Below are 24,638 nucleotides of genomic sequence, written 5' to 3' on the forward strand. Positions count from 1 at the left end.
TTATTTAAAAGGCTTCAGTCTCTGTAATGGACAAAATTAGTGGTTTGTGGAGATTTTACAGTCTATTTTGATGTCTTACTTCATCTCCCGAGCAAAAGTCAAGCAGCTGTTCCCCCAGTAGAATTTTAAACATATGTGAGAGAGACAGGAGGGCTGGGGCAGAAGCCAAAGTGATGCTTTTCTTCATTCATGACTTTTCAGACACAGGACAGTTTATTCTGCGCTCAAATCTGAGCGATCCATTTCAAGGACTCACTCTGTGATTATCACATCCTGGTCCAGTCATGTGAGCTAAGGAGGCGATGCCTGTTTTCTCCCCTGATCCCCGCATTCATACCCAGCATAGCTCAAGACACATAGGACAACTGAAACCACAGAGGCAAGGCTGTACCATCAGCGTTTCTTTAGAAATCAAATTGGAAAAACTGGGAAATTAGACACATAAGAACTGAACACCTCAAGCATGTAATTGTATATTTATTTCTCTTTTTAAAGAACACTCCTTAATGTAATTCAATATACAAACTTGGTTTCACAGAATTATAATCCACTATATAGCACAAAGATAACCCAGATTGTGTGTGTGCGCATGTGTGTGCACATGTTGTTTTACCCCCTGTGCTCTCTTTGCACTTCTAGACCCGCAAAGGCTCTTCCCCTGCTCACCCTGACCACCAGCCATTTGGAGTGTTACATGCAAACAACACTGTCCTCCCAGGAGTTTTTCTCCCCGCAAAGCCTCTTTCCCTGTTCCCCCTGAGACAGCCAGGAGCAAGACACACTTCCCTCCAACACAAGGGGAGGGTGACTCACCCAGCACTGGTGTTCACCCTCTTACCACACAGGTGGGCTGATGGGAAGAGAGGGTAGCAGATCTCCAGCACCCTTCCCTGCTTCCATACCCACCCCTCCAAGTCGATGTGCGACCCCTCTGTGGAGCTTCCGGTCCAGTAACCGTCTTGTGCAAACAAAAAAAACCAAAGAACCTTCTAAGCCCAAGTCACCTCTATTGGCAGCGCCCTGCACTGCCTGCCAAGCCACCGGGCCGGCCGATAACCAAGCTCTACACAGTCCCATGTGCTCCGTCACTTTAATTTTTAAAGACACCCTAGCATAGGTCTGTGGCAACCTCCTGTCCAACTGAGTTACATAAAATTGTACCAGTGATGCACTTGTACATATTTACACGGGGCGGAATGTTTTCCCATAGTTTTAGATGAGTATATAGATCCACATGTTCACATAAGACCAAATACTTTTTTTTTTAATATTATTTATAACTGATTTATAAAGCTTTGAAAAAACTCACAATAGCACATCGTTTACTTTAATGCTTTACGGTACTATCAGTTTAAAAACACAACCAGCACTTAAGTTATGGTCAATCCAGCAAACAAGAGACAAAAAATTTACAAGAGTTAAGAACTGACTGATACACCCTTTGTCTTTTTTTTTTTAAACTAATGCGTAAGTGCAGAATAAGATACTCTAGTTTAAATATCTTGTTTACCATGTACATTTTTTGTTCTAGCTACGCAACAGTAAATCCCATGCTTCACATAGGAAAGCAATCCACAACATTAAGAAAAAATGTACAATTTATGAAACAAAGTAAATAAATATTAGTATTACAGAATCAGAGCTGTACATAAAAGCTGTTCAGTTTTAATCATATAAAAATATGTTTTAGTGCAACCTCACATATATATTGATGCTGTTTTGCTTTACATCATTTAGATCCAAGTGTCCAAAAAAGGAAAGAAATTACATTTATTACAAAGCAGATACACAAATTCTAAAATATGTACAAATTACTGCTAAAAAATGCTTATAAGAATATAAGCAAAGTAAAGAAAAGGCACAGACATCTGTACAATTTTAAAAGTACCAGACCCAATAGGTTAATTTCAAATTTTGTTTTGGTCAGGCTCATGATGACTTGTTAATTTACCTAATTCTTTTGATATAACAAAAGTATATATAATAGCAAACTACTGTAACTTAGGACAGGCATGCTATAAAGTTGATTACCTCTATTTCTAGAAAAACAAAAAAACAAAACAAAAACAAAAACAAAATGGGAAAAGGTGGAAGTGAAAGTTTCCATGCATGTTAGATCAATGGAGCGGAGTTTTCTCTGAACACGGTTCTTCGCCCTCTGTGCTTGAAGACAACCCCTTGCTGCTGAGGGAGTCTGACCGTTTCTCGCCCACACAAGTCTTGCTGTAAGACGTGGAGTGAGCTAACGCAGTCTGCGATGTCCCAAAAGAATCCTTTTCACCAGCATGCAAGTCGGGGTGGGGAGCTGAGGTACAGGGCTGACCTGACTCAGGTCCGCTAAAGTGTCTAATGCTAACGTGTGCGCTCTCCGAGGGTTTCTGGAGGGGCTCCTGCCCTCGTGCTGGCTGCTCGGCCCCAAGCAGAGCTGCCTCTTCTGTGGCAATCCGGAGAGAGGCGATGGCTTTTGTACAAGTCTGTATATTCTCCTCCTGCTCCCGCTCGGTGGCATTCAGGCTGTCTTCCGAAGTGCTCTGTTTCATCAGTAGCCGAGGAGAAGACGGAGTGCTAGGTAGACCAGACGGCTGCAGTGCCTGAGCGGCTCGTTTCTCATGCCGTTTGGAAAGCATGTAGGGATCCTTCGCGAAGGACTCGCCCGGAGCTCCTTTCTTTCCCTCAGAGCCCTCCATGGGCAGAGGCAATGTGGGTGGAGGATGTAAACCAGAAAGGGCCGGCGGCACGGAGTGAACCATTTGGATCCCACCAACTGGCACCATGGGGATAGGAGCTCGTACTTGTTGCTGAGAGTGAAGTGGAAGATGACTGAAGACATAGTCATTAGGAGCCTCGGGGAAAAGGCTAGAGCCTTGATGTTCGTAAGCACCTTCTTGGTCTCCATAGAGACTGAAGTAAGGAACCTGAGGTAATCCTCTTCGTAAATCCTGCATGGGAGACACAGAGACACCAAGCTCAGACTCCACAGGTTTCACTATTTCACTCACTCCCACTACCAAGGAAAGATTTGGTACTCAACTATGCTTCAAGTTTTCATTTTTCACAAGTATGTGGCCCAGGTGAGAGTGTCCACGGCCAATATCCACCTGTGGCTGCCATGACAGCTGCCTGGAATGCACACCCAAGAAGGCAGCTCTGATGGCTCCCGTGAAGGGTTCCTGACATCCCCAGAGGAAACCGGACAGAGCCGCTGGGTCCCAGGGCCAGGCAGTCCCGGGATCTGAGAGCATCTTAGGAGTGAAGCTGTGGATGGGAGCTCTCTGAGCCTGGATCTTTCTCTGTCTATTTTACTTTCCTCACTGTCTGTCTCTCAATAAACACGATTTTTAAAAAAATTATTTTGTGTTGCTTTTTCAAAACAAATGAAGCCAATGACTCATGCGGTTACTCTTACTTAAAAAAAAAAAAAAACACTGGGAAAAAATTACAGAATATGAGAGAGAAAGGGAGAAATAAGAGAGGGAGAAAGAGGTCTTCCACCTGCTGATTCAACCCCAAATGACTGGACCAAACTGAGACCAGGAGCCCAGCGCCCCATCTGCAGCTCTAGGGAAGGGGTGGAACCCAATGTCTTGGGCCATTATCATTGCCTCCCCACATGCATTATCATGCAGCTGGGTAGGAAGTGAAATATCAGGGATTCAAAAGACCCTCATCCTATACAATACAGGCCAGAAAGCAACTGTTCATCCAACGCACCACTACAGCAGTCCTGTCACTTTTGTTTTCAAACAGCATAGTGAAAGCATTCCGTGCATTTCTTAATAGATAGAGACTTAGTTCAGCAGTGTGTTTTTTTGTCATAAGAGCAAATGAAAACAACAGATAAGTATCAGGAAAAGTTTACTGAGCAAAAGTCAGATATACATACACTAATAATAAATTTTCAAATTCAATAGGAAGTAAAAAGATTGACATCTGTCTATGTACTGGGCAGATTTTACTTCTTTTTCCTAAAAATTGTCATTTTGGGAGAAATTAAAATAAGATAGCTAAACCTTGTCAAACATGGCAATAATAGAGGAGTGACACAAAAAGGTTCTAACTCAATTCAGATATTTGATTTTCGAAACTCAAGTTATGTTCTATATCATTTAGGATTTATCCAGTTCAGTTAAAGACTGACACTGGTTCAGAAATGATAAGCCATGCATTATATTTGCACACTGGGCCATGATTGGTCCTGACTCTTCCCTGAGATGTATCTTTTTCTGTAAACAGAAAAGAGACAGAGGGAAAGACAGATCAGTTCTCCATCTACCACTAGTCCAATTTGGCCTGACCTGGCCAGGGTAAAGCTAAGAGCCAGGAGATCCATCTGGATCTCCTATGTGAGTGGCAGAGACCCAAGCACTTGGGCCATCTTCTGCTACTTATCTCAGGCCATTAGCAGGGGGCTGGATTATAAATGGAGCAGCTGGGACTTGAACTGCTACCCATATGGATGTCAACACCACAGGACATGACTTTGCCTGCTGTGCCGCAAGGCTGGCCCATATACCTTTTTCAAGCTAGAAACAAAGGTATATGGTATAATCACTATGATTTCTAAGATAACAAAGGTGGGACTCTTATGGTTGTACATCTACACAATCTCTTACACTAGCTTTAATTTAGAAGAGGAAAAAGGCGCATTTTCTTCATCAGATATCAGGTAAGGTGGAAGGACTATAATGGATACCACAACAATCCTAGACAAGACTCAAATAAATGTACTTTCAATCACAGTTATCATTTGCTCAAAGCAAGGGAAAATGTCTTCAACTTTCAGCTGCTGTTCTCTGGTGGCACATGTCCAATCAGCTTGAGATCTCCGGGGGAAACAGAAGCAGAGCCAACAGGAGGCAGCAGGAGAGACATGTCACACACAAGTCCCTGACTTCAGGTTGACAAAGGGGGTGATCCACTGCCTTCTACAGCTAAAATATATCTGCCACACCCTAAATCCAATAATGCCTTTTTGTTTTACTAACCAAAGTGTCAGGTTCAGAACTTTGTGGATCAGTAATACAATGATTACAACCACAGAGGTAAGGGTACATGGAGAATTTCTAGCAAGTCTTCACTCTCATGGCCCCAGATTCCTCTCGACATTTCCACAAGCTTTTTTTCTCTCACTTGTCCCATGGCCACTTTTCAAATAAAGTTGAAATAAATTTTCTCTACCTGGATTATTTCTCCATTTGCAATCCTATTGCCTTGTAATTTGTACATTAACTTGGTAGACAAATTCCCATCTTACTTGAAGCTCAATAAGAAAAATCTTTGGAAAAATGAGCAATAAATTAAAGTGTGGATTATGAATTCCTACATACATATCAGGCTGCATCCACAGCCACATATGCATGCACTCCATGTATCAGATATATGAGGTTGCTTCAGAAGTTCATGGAAAATGGACCTGAAAGACACCTTATTCTGGTGCAAAAAATATTTTAAAATTCATGCATGATGGGTTTTTTTTTTAAATTCATAAAAAAGTACCTAAAGTAAAAAAAAAAAAGCTACTCATGAATTTCTAAATTTTGGTGCTAAAATAAATTAACCTTTCAATGTTAATTTCATGAACTTTTGGAAATTGTCAGCAGGGTCTTTAGAAGCCGAAGCGGAGTCAGTGCAATGAACTGATCCGTGGATCTGAGTCCTTGCTCTGGCTCCTAACTTCAGCTAACTACGAATGTAGATCCTGGAGACACTGATGATGACCCAAGTAAGTGGGTTCCTGTCGCCCATCTGGGGGCCTCTTGGACTGAGTTCCCAGATCCTGGCTGGGGCCTCAGCCAAGCCGCAATAGTGGCAATTTGGGGAGTGAACCACCAAAAAGAAACTGTTTGTCACTTTTCGTCCCTCAAAGGGAGAGAGAGAGAGAAAGGAAGGGAGGGAGGAAGGAATGAAAGAAGAAAGGAGAAAGAAAGAATAGGTAAGGCGAAAAATCATTATTTTATTGACTCCCATGTTCATATAAAGTAGATCCTCAAAATTATTTACTTAGTGAATGAAGCAAGAACTCTGGACTTTATGTTCTACCGAGCAATCTAAACTAACTAGAGGCCAACTGGGCAGAAATGGTAAAGCAGTAGGAGGGCTAGTGATTGCATCTTGCCTCTCCCCAGACCTGCTCTCTCCAAGCTGAGCTGGGACACGGGTATGCCATGCAGGGCTACAAGCATGTTCATAGCTGTCCTATGGGCCCTCTGTCACTATTAAGCAAAGAGACAAAGTATCACTACCAGAATTTATATCAAAAGGATTATTCAGAATTATTCCCATTTTATAGTCTCATATATATTTTCAGAGAAGACAAAGCCCTCATCTTACACAATAGCCAGGAGGAATACCTTACAGAGTTTGTCAGTGGCATCTTGATCTGATCACAAAAAACTTAGCCACACATAGCAAAAATGAAAATCCTCTGCTAAACCTCTAAATCAAAAAAAGCCCCCCATGAGAAGTATCTGGGTCCCTGGGTCTTATTTTCCTAGAGGATACCACAGTCTATCCTTCAAATCACTAAAACAGTGCAATAGGTCATATATTCTCCGTAGGGAACTAAACTGGGAAACAAACTAAAGGCTTCATCAAAGCTGAAGTTTAACACAGGTAAGCTGGTATTAAAAACAAACAAAAATAGTGGCCAATACAGTGGCTTAGCAACATAATCCTCCCCCTGCAGAACTAGCATCCGACTGGGCATTGTTTTGAGTCTCATTGTTCCACTTCCATTCCAGATCCCTGCCTGTGGCCCGGAAAAGCATCAGAAGATGGCCCAAGTCCTTGTGCCCTTGCACCCATTCAGGAAACCTGAGAAAAGCCCCTGGCTTGTCCTGGCTTTGGATAGCCTCTGCTCCAGCTTTTGTGGTCCTTTAGGGAGTGAACAAGTAGACAGATCATTTCTCTCTCTCTCTCTCCTTCTGTAAATCTTCATCTCAGATAAAAAATAAAAATTTAAAATATTTATTCAACTTTGTTGGAAAGGCAGATTTTACAGAAAGAAGGAGAGACAAAGATCTGTTCGCTGGTTCACTTCCCAAATGGTCACAACAGATGGAGCTGAGTCAGTCCGAACCCAGGAACCAGGAGCTTCTTTCATCTCCTACATGTGTGCAGGGGTCCAAGGCTTTGGGCCGTCCTCCACTGCTTTCCCAGGCCACAAGCAGGGAGCTGGATGGAAAGTAGAGTAGCCAAGACACAAACTGGCACCCATATGGAATCCTGGCACTTGCAGGTGGAGGATTAGGCAATTGTTGCATGGTTCTGGCTTCCTAAATCTTGAAAAAAGTAAAAACAAAAATAACAACCTTTCCTCCTCCTCCTCCCCCAACCCCTCAAACAATCAGAAAGCTAGTACAAACTCGGGAACTAATACAGTCAATTTTCTAGCAACAACTTTCTGGGTGTATATATAAACAAAAATACGCATGTTCTGTGTGGACTATGGGGTCCTCTCATCCATTGCCAGTGTGTTTACATGAGTGGAGCGGCTGACTCAGTCTGACTGGCCAGAGCTGGAGCAGGAGCTGAAGAGTGGGTGGAAAGACCATCTCAGCAGGCTCACCAGCACCAAGGTATTTGACTTTCACTGTAGACTCAGGTCCCTGCAGTCTGTGGAATCTACTTCTCTACGCAGTGATGGCATGACCTGTACTTTTGCAAGACATAAGACTATGGAAATGTGCCTCATTTCCTTAGCTTGGTAATTAATTTTCTTGGCAAAGAGGTTACTTCCGGATTTGCTATGCACATTGCTGCAGGATGTGCATCAGCATGATGGAGTTGGTATTGGGCTCGGGGAAAGGGAGTGGTGGGGGAGAATAAGAGGAGTGGAATGCAACAGGGAGCTTGCTTCCAGTTTAAAGGTGATAACCTGAGCGTATGACTCAGGGCCCTGGAAGGTGATGGGAGGGAGGGTGAGAGCAGTGACAAGCCTGAGTTCAGAGCAGGCAAATCTCCCTTTGGTTGACGCACAGGACAGAAATCCAGAGCAAAGACAGTGCAACAAAGAGACACAGGAAACAAACTAAGACACCAACAAAAACACAGTGAAAGCCAACGGACTCCAAAGATATCATTTTCAGTCTACATTAAGTGCCTGATTTATTTTTATTCACTTTTTAAAATCCTACACAATTTTAAGAGACATCACAATCTACTGTGCCATACAATGAGGTAGGGCAAGAGTGGCATTATGCCTACGTTTAAGTGTAATCCACAACCACTATTGATATCATCTTAATTTATAAGGAAGGAAAGCTTTATAGAAATCCCTTCAATCATGCTCTTTTAGCTTGTCTATCTTCTCATCTCCTTGGGCCCATGCTCTTACTTAACAAGGGCACCGAGTGGTGACAATGGCCAGAAAAGTAGACATTTTCATGCCGTTGATGTATGAACACTGTCAAGCATTACTCCCTCCTCTCCTGGTCCCTGATGTTTCATGTGTCCATCTACCATGGGCAAAGTAGACTGTGCAAACTTATGAAAGTCCAGGTTGGATCTGAATCCCTTCCTGGAACAGAGTATCTTTAACTGACACCTGGCTGTCATCAAGGGGTATCCGAATGTGCAGTCAAGCCATTCTAAAATCTTCACCACTTTTAACTCACACAAAGGTCTCACCTCATGTCTACAATTAGCTAAACTTTAAAGCCTTAGGGTGGCCTCATCAGTTGCTGAATGTCATAAATTCTGTGCTGGAGGTTAACACCACAGCAGTGTTACTGACAACAGCATGAAACCAAAACGTCTCCTTGCTTCATTTTCTGTACCCAAGTTCAACCCTCCACAAAGAGTTTCCCAATTTACAGCAGATTACACCCGAATGTGGTATTGTAAGCATCCAATATGCTTTGATTTACATGTTGTAGAGAAAAAGTGAATTATACTTACAGGAGGCCCCAGTATAATTGGCTCTGCTTGCAAATACTGCCCCACGGACAATGGTGGGTTATGGTATAAAGCCCTTCTGGGAGATGGTGCTCTAATGGTGCTCAGGTATCTTCTCTCTCGTCTAGGGGACACGTCTCTTCTTGCCGCGATGTCTTTCCCAGGAGACACGGGTCTCCTTGGGGACAAATGTCTTCTGGGTGACATGTCTCTTTGGGACATCTCTCTTCTCAATGCAGCTTCCTTTCTTGGTGACAGATGTCTCATGGGTGACAGATCTCTCCTCGGGGATAAATGTCTCCTGGGTGATAAGTCTCCTTTGGGTATCAGATACCTCTTTGGTGAATTATCTCGGCAGGGAGAAGAGTCATAGCCTGGTGAGGAATGGCGGCTTGAGGGCGAGAAGTCCCTCGGAGATGAGCTTGGCTCTGAAGACAACATGCCCTCCTCATCCATACCACTAGGGATATCTAACCTGTCTTTGTCTGGTTCCGAGTCTGTGCTTTTGCTCTGAAACAGCCTCTGGTATTCTGTCATCTGAGTATCTTCAATTGAGTCACTGGGGGTCATAAGTTGAGTAACCTGAATACTTGGCAAAGTTACCAAGTAACTGATCAATGAAGAATGTCCCAGGGAACTATCCGAAGGAACCCCATGGGCCATGGCACCAACGTTCACAGGCAAGGAGGAGAATCTTGGAGGCTGAGGACTAGTGCTTCTTGATCTCGTTTTTGGTGTCAGATCTCCCTGGTCATCAAAGTCATCATCATCTTCATCGTCATCATCATTATCATCTCCATCCTCACCGTCTGACTCCTCAGCATCTGAGAACTGGTGGTCGGTTGAAATGCTGGACATGCTATGCTTCTCAGCTGCCTTGTGCAAATCTTCCATATTTTCTGAAACAGGTGGACAAAGATAACGAAGGTCAAGATCCAATTGACAATTGACAAGGTTGGGAGCTTGATTAGGCCGTATCTCTTTGTGAAAGCTCCTCCTATCCCACTAGTCACTGGAGACAGTTACACCTCTGAACTTCTACAAGTCTTGTCAAGCATTTCCTTGGCCTACATTCATTCAGACTTTTGTGAATCCATTTGGTTTACTGTCACCCTGCCACTCAGAATAGAACCTGCTACACCAGACACCATACCACTCATAGAAAACCCTCACAAATGGGTATGAACAGTTAAAAATGATTCAACAATTTAGCTCTCTCCGGGTACAGGCACAAGGTTATGTAGAAGAGGTGCATCCTGGGAGGTGTGGCCTTGGGTTCTCCACTGTAGCTTAGTATTTTTTTTTTCTTTTTCCTACCAGGTTTCCCAGTAATCTACTAAAACGCTCTTCAAAGTTCCAAATTTTATAACCTTAAATCATTCTCACAAAGCATAAACAATTGTATTCCTTTCATAGTTGCAGAAAGAAGTATTTTCATAATAAAGCCTTTTCCCTCCCCCACCCTAGCCACAGTCACAACTGAAATGCTTTTATTTCTCTTTAGTAGATTTCAAGTAATCCAATGCATCAAATTCATTTTCTATATTTATGCAGTTTTCCAATAACAGGAAAATTTATTCTATCACCCCCAGCCACAAAGCTTCAGTGTGTACAAGGAGGAGTTGAGTACATTAAATTGGCATATACCTGCTTCCTCAGTTTCGGTATCCTCCACAGATGTCATTGAGACTCCTAATTCCAGGCATTTTTTCATGTGTGCTTTAGATTTCATATGCTTTGTTAGGTTTCCTAGAAAAGACAAGTCAAAGCAGAGAGAAACTTACTGGTTGATAAAATGCAATGTTCGCTCCAAAACTCAGTACAAAATTATCTTGGGGGTGAAATAGACTTGTTTCTATACACCATTCTTTGTTTCAACTTCAAGAACAATTTGATTTCTGAAGATACAAATTGTTGAGTGTTGTACACAAACTCAAGTTTCTCTATTCTAATACAGGCTTATGTCTTTTACAGAGTAACAAGACTGAGTATCTCAGACTCTTTTTCCGAGACAGGGTCCCATGGGCGAGGCGTCTGGGACTCTCCATAAACAAGGCAACACAGGCTAGGTCACACAGCACTGAGAACTTTCAGAAGTAAATATTCTCAACACATCCCCCCTGTGTTGGCCAACAGCCTTTCAGGCATTGATATTTCCTCCAAGCATCCACTGACCAAAAGGGGGAAGGGAATACATAAGCTAATCTGAGTGTCAACCTTTCAATGAATTCAAAGTCCTAAAGAAATTCAAGGAAATATTACTCCCAGTATTAACTATTTGTCTGGCACATGTTAGCAAACTTTTAGCAATACCTCCTCTTATTTATATTCAAACCCCTATCTTTTTAGGAACAAAAAGGCTTCATGTTAAGTATCTCATAATGATGATGATGAAAAACATGATTATAGTTGCACAACACGTGTGTGTGCTGTATCTTTATACTATCACCATTTAGAATATATGAAAGTTTAAAAGCATGATACAATCACGCTGGCTCCTATTACAGGACCATTTTAAAAATTCTATAGCATACTACCCAAAGATCCAGGAACAAATTCAATTCTAAGGAACCTTCCTACCTACTTTCATGAAAATACCTTACTTTCCTCTGTGCTCTCTGATAATGCTTTCACGGCATGCCCCAAATGATTTAAGAATGCTCCCTGACTATGTGTAACCTCAGTTTGTTGAGCTACACCATCCTCTTTGTAAGGATGTTAATCTCAGGATTAACGGAATACAACAGCCAGAAATCCAAACTGAGGCACTGCCTCATTATTTTTCCTGTTTATTTATATTATTTATTAAACCAATGAATCGTACATGCTAGTTTGATAACTCCAAACAGAAATATTACCAAGGTACCATGTTTCTTATTTATCAAAAAATTACATGTGCAATTTTCTAAAGAGTTCAAAAAGTTAGACATATACCAAGAATTCTTGCATCAATAAATTCATTAATCTATAAATTAATAATCATTTTATTTTTCCAGGGTGCAAGTATGATGTGCCTGAGTAAGGTGTGGATGTTAACCGTGACAAGATAATTTGTTAATTTAGTTTTGAATATGTGCTGCTGCTTCTGTGTTTTTCTCTCCACCCACTGCCAAGAAGTGGACAGGCTTCAGTTGGAGCCTGAAGAGCAAGTGTGCCAGTAGAAAGTACTGGTTGGTTGAAGTTATGAGCTTCTGAAGTAAAGGATTCGGTCAGGGAGGGCAAAGGATGGTGAGGGACGGGACCTACAAGTGTGCTTGATTTGCACTAACAAAGACATGGGATTTAGACATTAGGCAATGCAGCTGGTGGTGAAAACTGTTGGGGCTTCCTGGATATTTGGCTTATTTTAAAATTCTGGGACATTTGCATATACCCAACGGGTACACACGTGGCAACTGTAATAATGACCAAGAATAAATGATTTCTTGCTAAACCACCAGCCTGAAGGTTGACAGCAGATTGAGTCGGATTTTTGAAATAGCTAGCAATGTGCCATATCTTCATTCAGTTTATCACAAAACTGTAGCCACAGCAAACATACACCACGTGAAGCTGTATTAATTCGTAATGATGGCAAAATCTGTAGGATTTCCTAAAAGCAAAATTTGTATTCTCTTATCTCCTAGGAATCTGCTGAGAGTCTAAACAAAAGGCTTGAGTATACCAAGGTGGAAAGTTATTTCAGGGACTTCAAATTTATTTCTTTTGAAATGCAAATGAACACCGTCTCTGGTCTTGGCTTCAAATGAGGCACATCTGAAACACAGATAGCTTTTTTCACAAAGAAGAATCTAATTGTGGAAAAGCCATGCACTCAACGCTTCTCAAGAATCAATGGAACAATTCAGCATTTTGGACTACAAGGGCAAAGAAGTGTATGTTTTTCTGGGGAGGGTTATTTTATTTGCTACGTTTTTTACAGAGTATCAGAGTAGATGAAATGGAATGCAAATTCAAAGCGAAGACATGGGAAACGATGTGAGGTGAGGGAAGCAGTGGGTCGGAAGGACGTATTAGATCCAGTGCAAAACAGGCTCCTGCAAAAGGCGAACAGCCTCTAATTCACCACCAGCTGCATTCTGAGAATAATGGTTTTCTGGATATTTCCTTGCTTTTATAAAATTACAGTCATATAACTGAAGCAGTCTTCTTGAGTAAAATGTTTTTCTAGACATCTACCTGTTACAAACAGCTTCTAATGGAAGGACACAATATCATTTCAAGGCAAGTCCTAGTTTAATGAGATTAACGGTTGTGGCCTGAGAGTGAGGGATTGTCTCCCTGCTGATAAATACACGGAACAGCAGCTATCAAATTTCTATGCATAATTCATGCCACCGTGGATGGAGAGGCCCACCTGGGAGTCTGTGGAGCTCTACATTATTTATAATCCTGAAACTGACCACGGACACATATTTTCTTCCGAGCTGTTGCTTTGCTTTTCTAATACCACTGCCTGTTTTGTTCCCTTGCAATCTTTCAGTACTGGTGCAAATATTATCTAGACCACATAACATTTCCAACATGAAGTAATAGCCATCCAGGCAATTCTTAGCCACTTCCTTTGGAGACAACTGGCCTGGATCTAAGTCTGTAGCTCTTCATTAAGTCATAAAAGGAGCCTCACAGTCTCAAAAGCATCCTTTGATCACAAGGGAGAAAATACATATAACATTGGAGTTCTATTTCCACAAAACAAAACCATCTTGTTGTCGATCAAAATTAGACACAAAATAGTATTCAACATCCTAAGTACTTTAAGGATAAGAAAAGTACTTTTCCATACTTTATAAGAAAAGCATTTTTCCTCTTTATAAAAATCAGACTTATACCTTTCGTTTTGAAGGCAAAGTTACATAACTTGCATACGTAAGGCCGAACATCAGTGTGAGTGCGGATATGCTTTTTGAGCATGCTTGGCTTTTTACAGCGAATCCCGCATTCTTCACAAATGTACTTTCCACGTCCACGTCCTCTGACATATACATAATCTTCATTTGATTTATACCTGGTTTTAAAAGAAAAGAATCCAGTGTGTTTCCAACTACTTTTAACATGTTATACATCAAACCTAAAGCTAATCATTTGCATGACAAACTTTATGAGGGTGTTTTACAAATAATTATGCAATGTTATTTTTATGAAGTCTTGAATTTTATGTAGTAGATGCCTGAGAGAACTAGATAATAGATTTGGCACAGTAAATCGAATGGAATTCTATATGGAATTCAAAATGGAATTGGCTCTGCTATTAAGTGTAAATTTATGGACTCAGAAATGTTCCAATGGCTTATGTAAGCCCCAAAGATCTGCGCCTTATTACTTGTGAATCCTAATATAGCCTCCAGTCAAGGGACATCCAAAGAGCATCCAATGTATTGTAATGCTCGTTCACCTGATATGATCTAAGATGTGCACGTACAATACACACAGCCTTCTAAATGTGCTATATTAAGCATAACCGATAATAGAATTCTTCATTCCAAGCTTCTACTCTATTTTTACAGTTCTGGCATGGGACTGTCTCAGAATTTCTGGTTTACACAGGCTGAGCTCAGCTCACCAACTGTTGTCTACAGATTTGATCTGCTTTTCCCAAAGCCCATGTATTTGAACCAACAAGATGGAATGTAAATTTCAAAAGGCTTCTTGAAGGTACTGTTACATAATGAGAAGTAGGGATTCTATTTTTAATCAGATTTGCATCTGCTTCCAGAAGGATTTCATAGAGAGGGTTGAAAGGATATCTGAGGTCATCTAGTTTAATCCAATTGGTTAGAACAAAGTCTTAGCTCTTTGCTTTGGTAACTGAGGTAAGGAGCCTCTGCCCCATGCTCAGTCATTCCATTTTTCTTTGGAATACAAGGAAACATGGGATGTTATATGCTAGGATTCTACCAAATGAGTCAGTGCACAGCACTGTCTCATATCACAAGAAGCCAGAATTACATGTCATGTCATATCAAAAGATGTTATTTTGGGGCTGTGGGGAGGTTTTAGATAATTTTCAAAGGTAGGCTGACACCTTTAGGCAAAAGGACCTAATTCACTGTAGGCTTACTTGAAAGGCACTAGATTTACAATTTTTTTTTTATCTTATAACATTCTAAGAATGTTGTAAAGTGCCCCTATTTTGTCTAATCTATGTATAGAAATAAAGGAAATTCAGTTTTAATCGTTTAAACCACTGAAGGAGTACTTAAAAGAGAAAATCCATCCACATATTTAAATATTAACTCTACTATGTGTGCTATTTAATCTTACCATTATCTATTTTTTGGTCAATATCATTCCAAATCATAGTGAAGAGGAGTCACACATATGAAGAACAAATTTTACAAGCCTTTTGCTCCCTTGAATTTCCCTCCTTAATAAGACATTTTAACTCCAAAAAAAAAAAGTAGAAAAGAGGCTAACAATGCAAAACTTTTTCACCTTCCAATATCACAATTCTCTGCCTCTACTTAGATGGAACTGCTTGAGGGAATATAAAATGAAACAATTTTATAGAAATGGACTTCTAACTTTTTTTCTTTTTATTTACATAAAGGAAACAAATTCCTATATACAGTCTTAAGAGTGTAATGATGCATGCCACACTGGTGAAGGATTTTCAAACTTACTTAGTCTACCATCACAATCAAGAGGAAATACATTTTATTCCCAAAGAATATAATTTAATTCCCAATATCTTAGTGAATTAACTTGCTTCCAGAACGAAAATAAAGTTCAGTATCACATTAGCTGTATTTTTAAGAAATACCTATATACCTAAAATATCTACGATATAACAGCTTTGCAGATCTATGAATGTACTTGGTAGGACACTTATAATAATTAAAAACATATTTTAAACTCTGCTTTACTGAATTATTACATGTATCACTTAGATAAGAAATATAAAGATTTGGTAATATTTGTTTTTAAGTGATCACTATTGTTTTGCAATGGCATAAACAGGAGGCGATACCAGAATGGTGTCATATAGTCACCATCATGATGGTCACATAGTCACCATCATGCAAAACCTGGGTCATACGTAAAGGAACGACCAGGAAAGAGCCCATACCCTGGGAAAATGAAAGTATAAAGAAATGAAATATGGACACAGTCACTTTGGATTCTCAAACACAGCAATAAACGATCTATGCGTTTTCACTTATGTCCATCATTGCTGGAGATGGGCTCCTCACTAAGGGAGACAGACCATGAAGAGCTCACGAATCTGGTAGGACAGGTGCATCTCAATAAAAGAAGGCTGCTGAGACTAGAAGAAGCCTTCAGTCTCTGAGGACAGATACAATCTCTAATCCTCCTGTTTGTGTTGAAGGATGAGATGTATATATATTTGAGAGAAGCTTCATGCTCACACACAACTGTGGTTTAAGAGTTCAACTCTACCTATCCCAAGGGGAAAAAATCTGGGGGGGGGGGTGGATCAATTTCAATAATCTACCTGCAAACTGGTAAAGTTATATGAGAAAACAGCATCTGAACTCACCAAAAATTGAATATTTCATATGCAAACAGGCAATACTACTTTATTCTTCATATATAATCGAAATAGTTTTGTGTTCATGCAAATTATAGACTGTGTTATGTAAATTATAGTGCTTTTTTTTTGGTAAAGATATGGCTAATTACAATGCAATCCCTAAAATGTGGTTAATGTATTTTAGTTTTTTTTTTTAAGGAAAAGCATAAACTTATGTGACTGAACTGTAGATACATTTCTATCAAAATCTCAAACAAGATATCTACATATAATTTCTTAATTGTTTGGATAATATAACCATTGAATCTAATTACTTGAGTTTCAATGGATTAAAACCAATATTTAAAGAGCAATTCCAAAATACCAAAAAACTGTTTTAGAACAGAGGAAACTGGGAAAGCCTGGTGACTCAGTATGCCATGATATCCTGACTTGGATCATGGGGTGAAATGGACATTGATGGAACTGGTGGAATTTCATTAAAATGTGCAGTAATAAAAGAAAAAGTTTACACTAATAAAAGAAAACCATCAAATCAATTAGTTTGTACGACCACGTGCAGTTTTGTTTTTATAAGCATAAAACAAAAACAACATAAATGACCACTAACAATATCAAAGAATGAACAAACTTAAATATCAACAGTGTGCCAATTTTGTACACTTCATACTGAGTTGAGCTGTAACAGTTTAAGGCAGAGGTTCAAGCTGTACATATTAAGGACATGTTCATTCAAATGAAAGCTCCAGGAGCAGAAATACAAACTCATTGTCTACTTATTACCAGGCCGACTTGAAAAAGCAGCATGATAAAAAGGGATCCACTCAAACAGACCAGGTTGTCCATGTAGATATCCACTGACTTTCACATTTGCACTTAGGTTTCCTTACCCTCCTTCAAAGATTTTAATTCGGATTGGCTCAGTTTGTTTGGATCCAATATCTTTATCTCCATGCATATCTCCTTTCCCTCTTTCCTTTAAGATACCTCCTACTAGTTTCCTTTCTAGTTTGCTGCCAAATAAAAAGGTTGTTTCAGGTTTCATCTGTAGGACAAAAAGAGAGAATCATTTCCCATGCTTTCTCTAAAATACAATATTCCCTATATCCCACACTTCATAACGGTGAAAATCTGCCGGAACCTCAGGCCAATAGCCTTGGGGTGCTTACGTAAAATAAGGAACACTGGGGACAAGGCCAAAGAATGACTGTTTCCACTAAATATATTTAACATTTTGTTTAACAAACACACTCAGTTCTTACTCTGTACAATGGTAATAAAGACTGAAAACCACATTCTATATTGTCAAGTAGGAAATTTTTAAAAATTCGTGCTAATTGTCTAAATATTACTAAAGAGAATATGGTAACAGACATAACTGGAAGCTTATTCCCATGAATGCTGTTAATTATTAAATTCTAAAAATTGAATTTTAAATGTATAATTATATATATATACTATATATACATACAAAGCTTGGACTGTTCAGAGGGAAACAGGTAATAACCTGGAAAAAATAGTTTCAAGGAGATACACCAAGATTACTTCTGGTGAGAAGTGCTTTAGATATGGCTACGGCAAAGCCCTCTGATTTTTGCCAAGTTCAGTTCTACTTCCTTCCTGACCTTTCTTTCCAGCATTCACCCAGTTCTACATCCCCACCTCACAGTTCCCTGAATCTGTTCAGCAATCAGAAGCACAGCACAAAGTGCCACCCCAAGCTGCATTGGTTACCTGAGCAAATTGCTTCCAAGCACTTGAGGAAGTCAGCTTCCCCGTGCCTGGCCGATGCATAGCAGCCAGGGTATAAATTTCTGTGGTGATTTTTTGCTTGGACCGCAGAAGAGCCAGCGTGGTCTTGGTGTTCAATCCTGATGGGTTTGGGTTACAGGAACTAATGCACCATGAAGCATAAACCGAGGATTGGAAGGTGGCCTGTTGCACAAAATTGGGTTTTGTATAATTCAAGAAGCACCAGCTCACAGTAGTTGTTGTCCGCAGACTGGGGAACTGAAGAATCTGCTGGAAATCTGCCACGTCTGTGAAAAGAAGAGTCGAGTTTGCCACGTTGCCACTGGGGCCAGAGGCCATGCGGACCAGCATGCCAAATGGCACCTTGTGGCTCTTGCCCTCCTCTTCCTGCTGACTGTCTCCCACAGGCAAGGTCAAGCTCTGAGGGCTCATGCTCATGTCCGATGCGGTCTCATCGACGTCTAACTCATCGGAGGACTCTCTGCTATCTGAAGGCCCACTGGATTTACGCCCTGGAGGGGCTGTCCTGGAACTGGGAAGCATCTCCCTGCTGGGTGGGAAAGGCTCCCTGGTGGACCCACTGACGGCTGGATAGTCTTGAGATGAGGAGGGCGACAGAGAGGAGAAGGAAGAAGACCCCGACTGCAGCCCATCCTTTGGCTCAGATGCACATCCTTGGCGAACCAGCTGGGGTTTCTGGGGGCGGGAGAGGTCCTTTTTGATGTCTGAGTTGGTTAGCTCCACGGCACTGAGCTCTTCTACAATCTGTCCATACATCTTCTCTTCTTTGACCCGTTTCTGCTGCTTGGTTTCCATGAAGAGCTCCAAGCTGCTTGCAGGAGAAAGCATTCGTTTGCTACCTCCAAGACTGGCAGCACTCTCAGAAGTGGAAGGTAAACAGAACGGGATGGAGGACTCCAAGCCAAGAGGTAAGGTCTGCGGTACTTTCCAGAGAGGGTATTTTTCCAAGCTTGCATGCTGCCCTAGTACCTGGGCAATGTTAAAACCAATTCCCTGCATGGCTGCGTTGGTCACCAGTGTCCTCTGGGTCATATTTTCATCGACCTTGCATATGACAATGGTAGGGCTGTTCTGCCCAAGTATCTGAGAAATGCTTGTGTACATGACACTTCCATAGGAGGGGACGTGTGTCTGGATCCGAACAGGAACCACCGTTCCCGGTAACGATTGCAAAGGTCCAGCATCTGGTGAGGCAAAATCTTCTTGAAGAATCTGTTCGGAAGGAGTTTCACTTGACTTACTGCACTGGTCCGCTGGAAATTTAGGAGGAAAGTTCTTTGAGAATAGCCCTGATGTGCCTGAATAACACGGATAGTTTTGCTCTTTCGTGGGTGCATACTCAGCGGTTTTCTTGCCCGCGAGCTCAGCAACGTGCTCTAAGGGATAACTAGAATGGATTTCTGCCTGGAAGGAGGGCTTGCTGTAGCTCTTCTGAGGGTGTGGAGCAAAAGGAGGTGGGAAATGTGCCTGCCACCAGGGAGGCTGCTGAGCCGGTAAACGAACCATACACACAGTAGGATACTGAAACTGAAACAAAGCATTCTGGAGGGGAGAAAACGGAATTGTCTCTTGATGAGGAAACAAGTGGGGCTGCTCGGCTAAGTGCTTGCTTGTCATATAGGACGTTGGTTGTAACAAAGAATTTCTCAAAGATTCCTGACTGTCCAGGCTCATGATCTGCTGCTGGGCCAGATGGAGTGGTCCGGAGCTCAACTGGGCACAAGGAACCACCCCCTGCTTCCCGGGGTCATCCCCTGGCAGGGGAGGAGGCAGCCCTGAGGACGGGCCATGGTGCCAGGCGGCCCTGAGGCCAGCCTGCAGCTGCTCCAGCTGCTCCTGCTTGACGCTGGGATCCACACTGCCTTCACCCTGGGCGATTTCAGGGGAACCGCTGAAGGAGGCTTGCCGCACCAGAAAACATTTCTTCCTCTCGCGGGATGGTGACAACGCGGAGGAGGCCGGCGCCCCTACCCCAGGAGCATGGGACAGGTTTCCGTAATCGAAGGATTTGCTGCGAATTTCTGGAACCTCGGCTGGGTGAGGACAGGGCATCTGTTCTGAGGAGCAGCGCCGCATTTCCTTCTGGTGATGATGGCCTGGGACAGACAGAGAGTAGGAACCGGCAGGGACAGTCAGAAACTCCGAATGCTTTCCAAACTCTTCCTGCTTGGGAGGCGCCGTGAGCTTCATGGCTTCTTCTCTCTCGAAGGACATGGAGAAACTAGAGCTGTGGGACAGGTTGCTTTCTTGACTGGGGCTGCGGGAAAGGCCTGTGCCTGTGGATTCGAAGCTCGACTCCCCGGAGGAGTGCTCCATGTCTGCAAGACGCAGACGCTTCTTCTTGGGCGGCAGCTTCTCCGCGGGGAGCTGGGAGAGGGTCTCGCTCCTCTGGGGCCATTGGAACTCCTCCACCGGCTTCTCTGGCTCTTTACTCTGCGCTTCTTTCTCCTTCTCTGGTTTATCCGGTTCCTCGGTCACTCGAATCTCTGGCACCTGGATGTTGTGCTGGCGAACCAGCCGAGGCTGCTGCGTATGGAAGGTCTGCGGCACCTGCGGGGCTGGGGAAGGCTTGCCCCCACTGTCCAGACTGTCCCTGGCTGCAGCCCACTCGGGGCTCACGGGAGCTTCGGAAACCTCGCTGTCACCCGTTTCAGGTGAAGGGACTTTGTCTTGTGTGCCAACCGCCAGCTCTGTGGACTCAGACCTTTCGAACGAATTGGGCCGGCTCAGGGAATTTGTGTGTTGGATGACAGAAATCACATTCCCGGGGGGTTTCCTGCCCCCTAGATCTGACGTCTTGTCTGAATCTGTGGCTGACGGTGACTCCTCTGAGCCAAGAGAGAAGCTTCCAGATTGCAGCGGAGGCCGACTGGGGTCAAAACGTTCAGGGTGACCATGACAAGGGTTCTCGTGGGCAGCCAGGCCAAACCCAGCCCTCCCTCCTTCCTGCATGTGCAATTTAGGGTCATAATCCAAAGTCATCATGGCCACAGGAGTGCTGACAACACCGCCACAGATCATTGGAGTGTCCTCCTCGTCTCCCACGCTCTTCTCTTTCCGGCGTTTTCTGGTTTCACACGCAGTCCCAAACATGGTGGGCCCAGCCTGCAGGGGCACCACGGGATCCATGAAGTATTCACCGTGTTTTAGAGAAGCCATGCTGGAAATCTCGCGGTAGCCCTGCTTGGGTGTCTCGGAGTCTTCCCACTTCTTATGGGGTCTCCGGCTGACATCGTAGTCGTGCCCAACTCTCTCCCCAGGAGCCAGCTTCTTTTCCTTCAGGGACGAGCCAGGGAGGCCCTTGGATGCCCTGCTGTGTTGTTGTTCCACCTCCAAGTGCCCCTCCTGGACCGAAGGCAGCTCGAAGGCTGCTTGCCGTCGCAGCAGGCGCTGAGGGGGGATGCCCACGGTGCCCGGGTAGAACACGTCGTCCGACCCAGCCATCCTCTCATCAAACGAATGGCTGCCCCTCAAAGAAGGAGGGACACTTAAATTCGTTGCGGAAGAGGTTGGCATCGAGTTGCTTCTAATGAGAGGGGAAGCGTCGACAGGAGCTTCGAGGAGTGCTGAGTTGCTGCCTTGGAAATGTCCCGGGTAAAGTTTTCCTTCGTTCCGGACAGACGACGGAACCGTTTGGGGCTGTCTGGACTCACTGTTGAATTTTGCGGATTTCAGCATGCTGGCTTGGCTCGGGTCGACATCGCCCTTGCTGGGGATCAGTTGTGAGACGGGGTCCTCAAACATCTGGATGTCTAACCTGGTGTTGACGTGAGGTAATGGTTCTGTCAGACCCCTCCTGCCCAGGCTGGCGCGCTCCTGACTCGCGGGCGTAACACTGAGGGTATTTCTCGGACTCAGCCGACAGTATTTTCCAAAGATGATTTCCTCGTAAGACTTTGCATTGGTGTTGGGAGGGCTTATTTGCTGCTCTGCACTTTCTGAGCGGGAAAAGTAACCGGAATCAGTGCTTCCTTTGCTGTGCGGGCTCAGCAAGTTGAGAGAAGGCTCGGAATCGTGTCCCTTCTTCTCCGACAATCTCAGTGCAAGCTTCTGTTTGACTGTGTGAGAGTCATCGGCCTTGGTGCTGAGGGACGGATTCGGAAGCATCTCAGAGCCGAGGTACTGAGAACTCTCATTCGGAAGGGGCAGCCCACTTTTGGGGATAATCAAAATCGGCACCTTCATCGGCCCTCCCAACGATTCTTCCAGGGACCCGTGAAAGCCACCTCTGCCGGCGATATCCAGCGGCATGGGCGGGCCGGGACTCATTTTGTCGGAAGCCTCGGCAAACAGAGAGCTCTCCTCATCTGTGTCTGTGCTCTGCTCTCCATCTGAATGTATCTCTGCTTCTACATCAATAAAACCCGCCTCTAGGTCCAATTTAGATACGGCTGACTCCGTGAAAGGTACTAACCCCGCCTTAATTGCATGGGCATGCGACTTTCTGTGCTTGTACAAATTGCTCTTCGTCTTAAAAGAAAAACCGCAAGGGACACACGGGTACGGCCTTTCCCCGGTGTGGGACCTGATGTGTTTTTTCAGTACACTTGGTTTGGCACAGGCCCGGCTGCAATACGGACAAATGTATTTGCCGGGTTTTTTGGGTTTGTGCTCTTTCTTGTGAGCATCTTCTGCCTGGTCGAGACTCTTCTGGGAGTATTGGCTATAAGCAGGGTTTAGACTGGAAAGCTTTTTTCTAGGATAACCACCACCGCTGTGGCCGTGGAGAGGGAAGGGAAACAAGTCCTCGGAGGAGGCGACGGCTGGCAAAGGGCTGGGGAACAGCCACGGTGGGCCCTCGAGGCTCTGATGGGGCTTGCTGCTGTGCAGGACTCCCTGTGGCAATGAGTGCTGCGGGAATGAAAGCGAATGTTGGCATGCGTAAGGACTCGGGTGGGGCGGCGGGTACTGCTTCTCTGGGACTTGCTGCACCCCTTCGCCAGGCGAGGCTAGCTTCCCAGAACCGAACAGCTGTGCTGACGCTGTGTTTCCAAGTTGCTCAGGATCAGTCTGGGTTTGCCGCTGTCCTTCCTGACTGCCGAAAGTGCTCATCTTAATAACAGCGGATGGTTCCTGTCTCCATCTACCTGCTGCTTGATCAGTTTCTCCAGACCTTGAGGTAGCGTTTTGTCCTAGAGCTGTGTCCCCAGTGTCCATTTTGTCATGCAAGGTCTTAAGTGCTAGTTCACAGGAAGGCTGTGAAGACGCATGGAGTGTCTCCAAAGCTGTGCTTTTTTAAAGCTTGGCCGCTTCCATGTTCCAGGGTGTCTGCACACTTGCTGATCCTTCCTTCTCTTTGGAAACTTCCACAGCCACACCATAGGCAGCGGGCATTAGATGGTGACGTCCTTGGACCAGGGCTATAACACAGTTCTCTCCATGGCAGAAAGTCCATCCAAAGGTTAAGTGCAAATATATAAAGGTATCTTATGGCATTTGAATACTTTCTACTAAGATGAAATTGGGATGATGGATAGTCTTCAAGAAATTCTGCCCATCAACTGGAGCAAAGTCCAACTGCCAGCTTCACTAACACAAAATGACCTACAGAAAAGGAAAGCAAGAGGACATCACATCAGTTATCAAATGAGAAACTCAAGCCAGTCCTTAAACAGCCAATCCAGAAGCAGCACATTTTTTTTCACTTCAAAAAATTCTACTTATGACTGATGTATTAGTTTAACAACTAACAAGATTTTATTTATTTGAAAGGCTGAATTACAGAGAGAAATAGGAAAGAACTCTTCCTTTTGCTGCCTCAAATAGCCACAACTGCTAGAACTGAGCCAAGGCAGAAGCCAGGATTCAGGAGCGTCCTCCAGGTCTCCCACAGGGGGGCAAGGGCCAAGGTCTGGGGCAACCTCCTCTGCTTTCCTGGCACATTGGCAGGGAGCTGGATAGTAAGTGGAGCAGCAGGGATTCAAACCAGCATCCATGTGGACCTTAGCACTGCAGGCAACAGCCTAATCTATGTGCTGCAAGTGCCAGCGCCAGCATATTAATTCCAAAAAATTCTCTTCCAGGTCAGAATTTTGAATATCTTTTAAAATATTTCTTAGTTTCATATACTAAACTACATTCAGGAAAACTATGTTATTTATACATACATTAGATTTTCAAAACCTTGATGAAAAAGATTAACCACCATTCCTAACCAAATTTTCACTTATATGTTGAAGATTTATATAGTACTATAATATATAGCAAGTATAAAATGCCTATTAATGATATAAATTTACCATTGCATATATGTCAATATTTAATACACAAAACATTAAAATATGGACCATTTTATATGTGGTATATAAATATCATATTATGGATATGTTTTTATAACTTAAAACCAGCAATTATTATCACTAGACCAAGGTAGTAAGAATTGAGGATTATCACAGAACTTTGCAAAAGCAGAAAAGTACATCTAAACAAAATCACTACACGCCTTCAGAATATGGAAAGCAAAGGAAATCTGGAG

The 24,638-nt window shown here is 43.2% G+C and overlaps 1 protein-coding gene across 2 annotated transcripts in view; it reads right to left on the reverse strand.

Annotated features, from left to right (window-relative positions):
• Window positions 1-459: 459 nt before the first annotated feature.
• HIVEP2 (HIVEP zinc finger 2) overlaps window positions 460-24,638 on the reverse strand; it is a 188,900-nt gene continuing 164,721 nt past the window's right edge. For both annotated transcript variants that reach the window (XM_040965419.1, XM_040965417.1), the window contains 6 exons: window positions 18,125-23,707; window positions 17,281-17,435; window positions 13,728-13,903; window positions 10,543-10,644; window positions 8,899-9,794; window positions 460-2,939 (listed from right to left, as the gene is read on the reverse strand). In XM_040965419.1, coding sequence (XP_040821353.1) covers window positions 2,118-2,939; window positions 8,899-9,794; window positions 10,543-10,644; window positions 13,728-13,903; window positions 17,281-17,435; window positions 18,125-23,320 — 7,347 coding nt within the window. In that variant the 5' untranslated portion in view covers window positions 23,321-23,707 and the 3' untranslated portion in view covers window positions 460-2,117. The remainder of the gene's footprint in view (window positions 2,940-8,898; window positions 9,795-10,542; window positions 10,645-13,727; window positions 13,904-17,280; window positions 17,436-18,124; window positions 23,708-24,638) is intronic.

The sequence above is a fragment of the Ochotona curzoniae genome, unplaced genomic scaffold, assembly GCF_017591425.1.
Source record: "Ochotona curzoniae isolate NIBS_2020 unplaced genomic scaffold, NIBS_Ocur_1.0 scaffold_3890, whole genome shotgun sequence".
NCBI lineage: Eukaryota > Metazoa > Chordata > Mammalia > Lagomorpha > Ochotonidae > Ochotona > Ochotona curzoniae.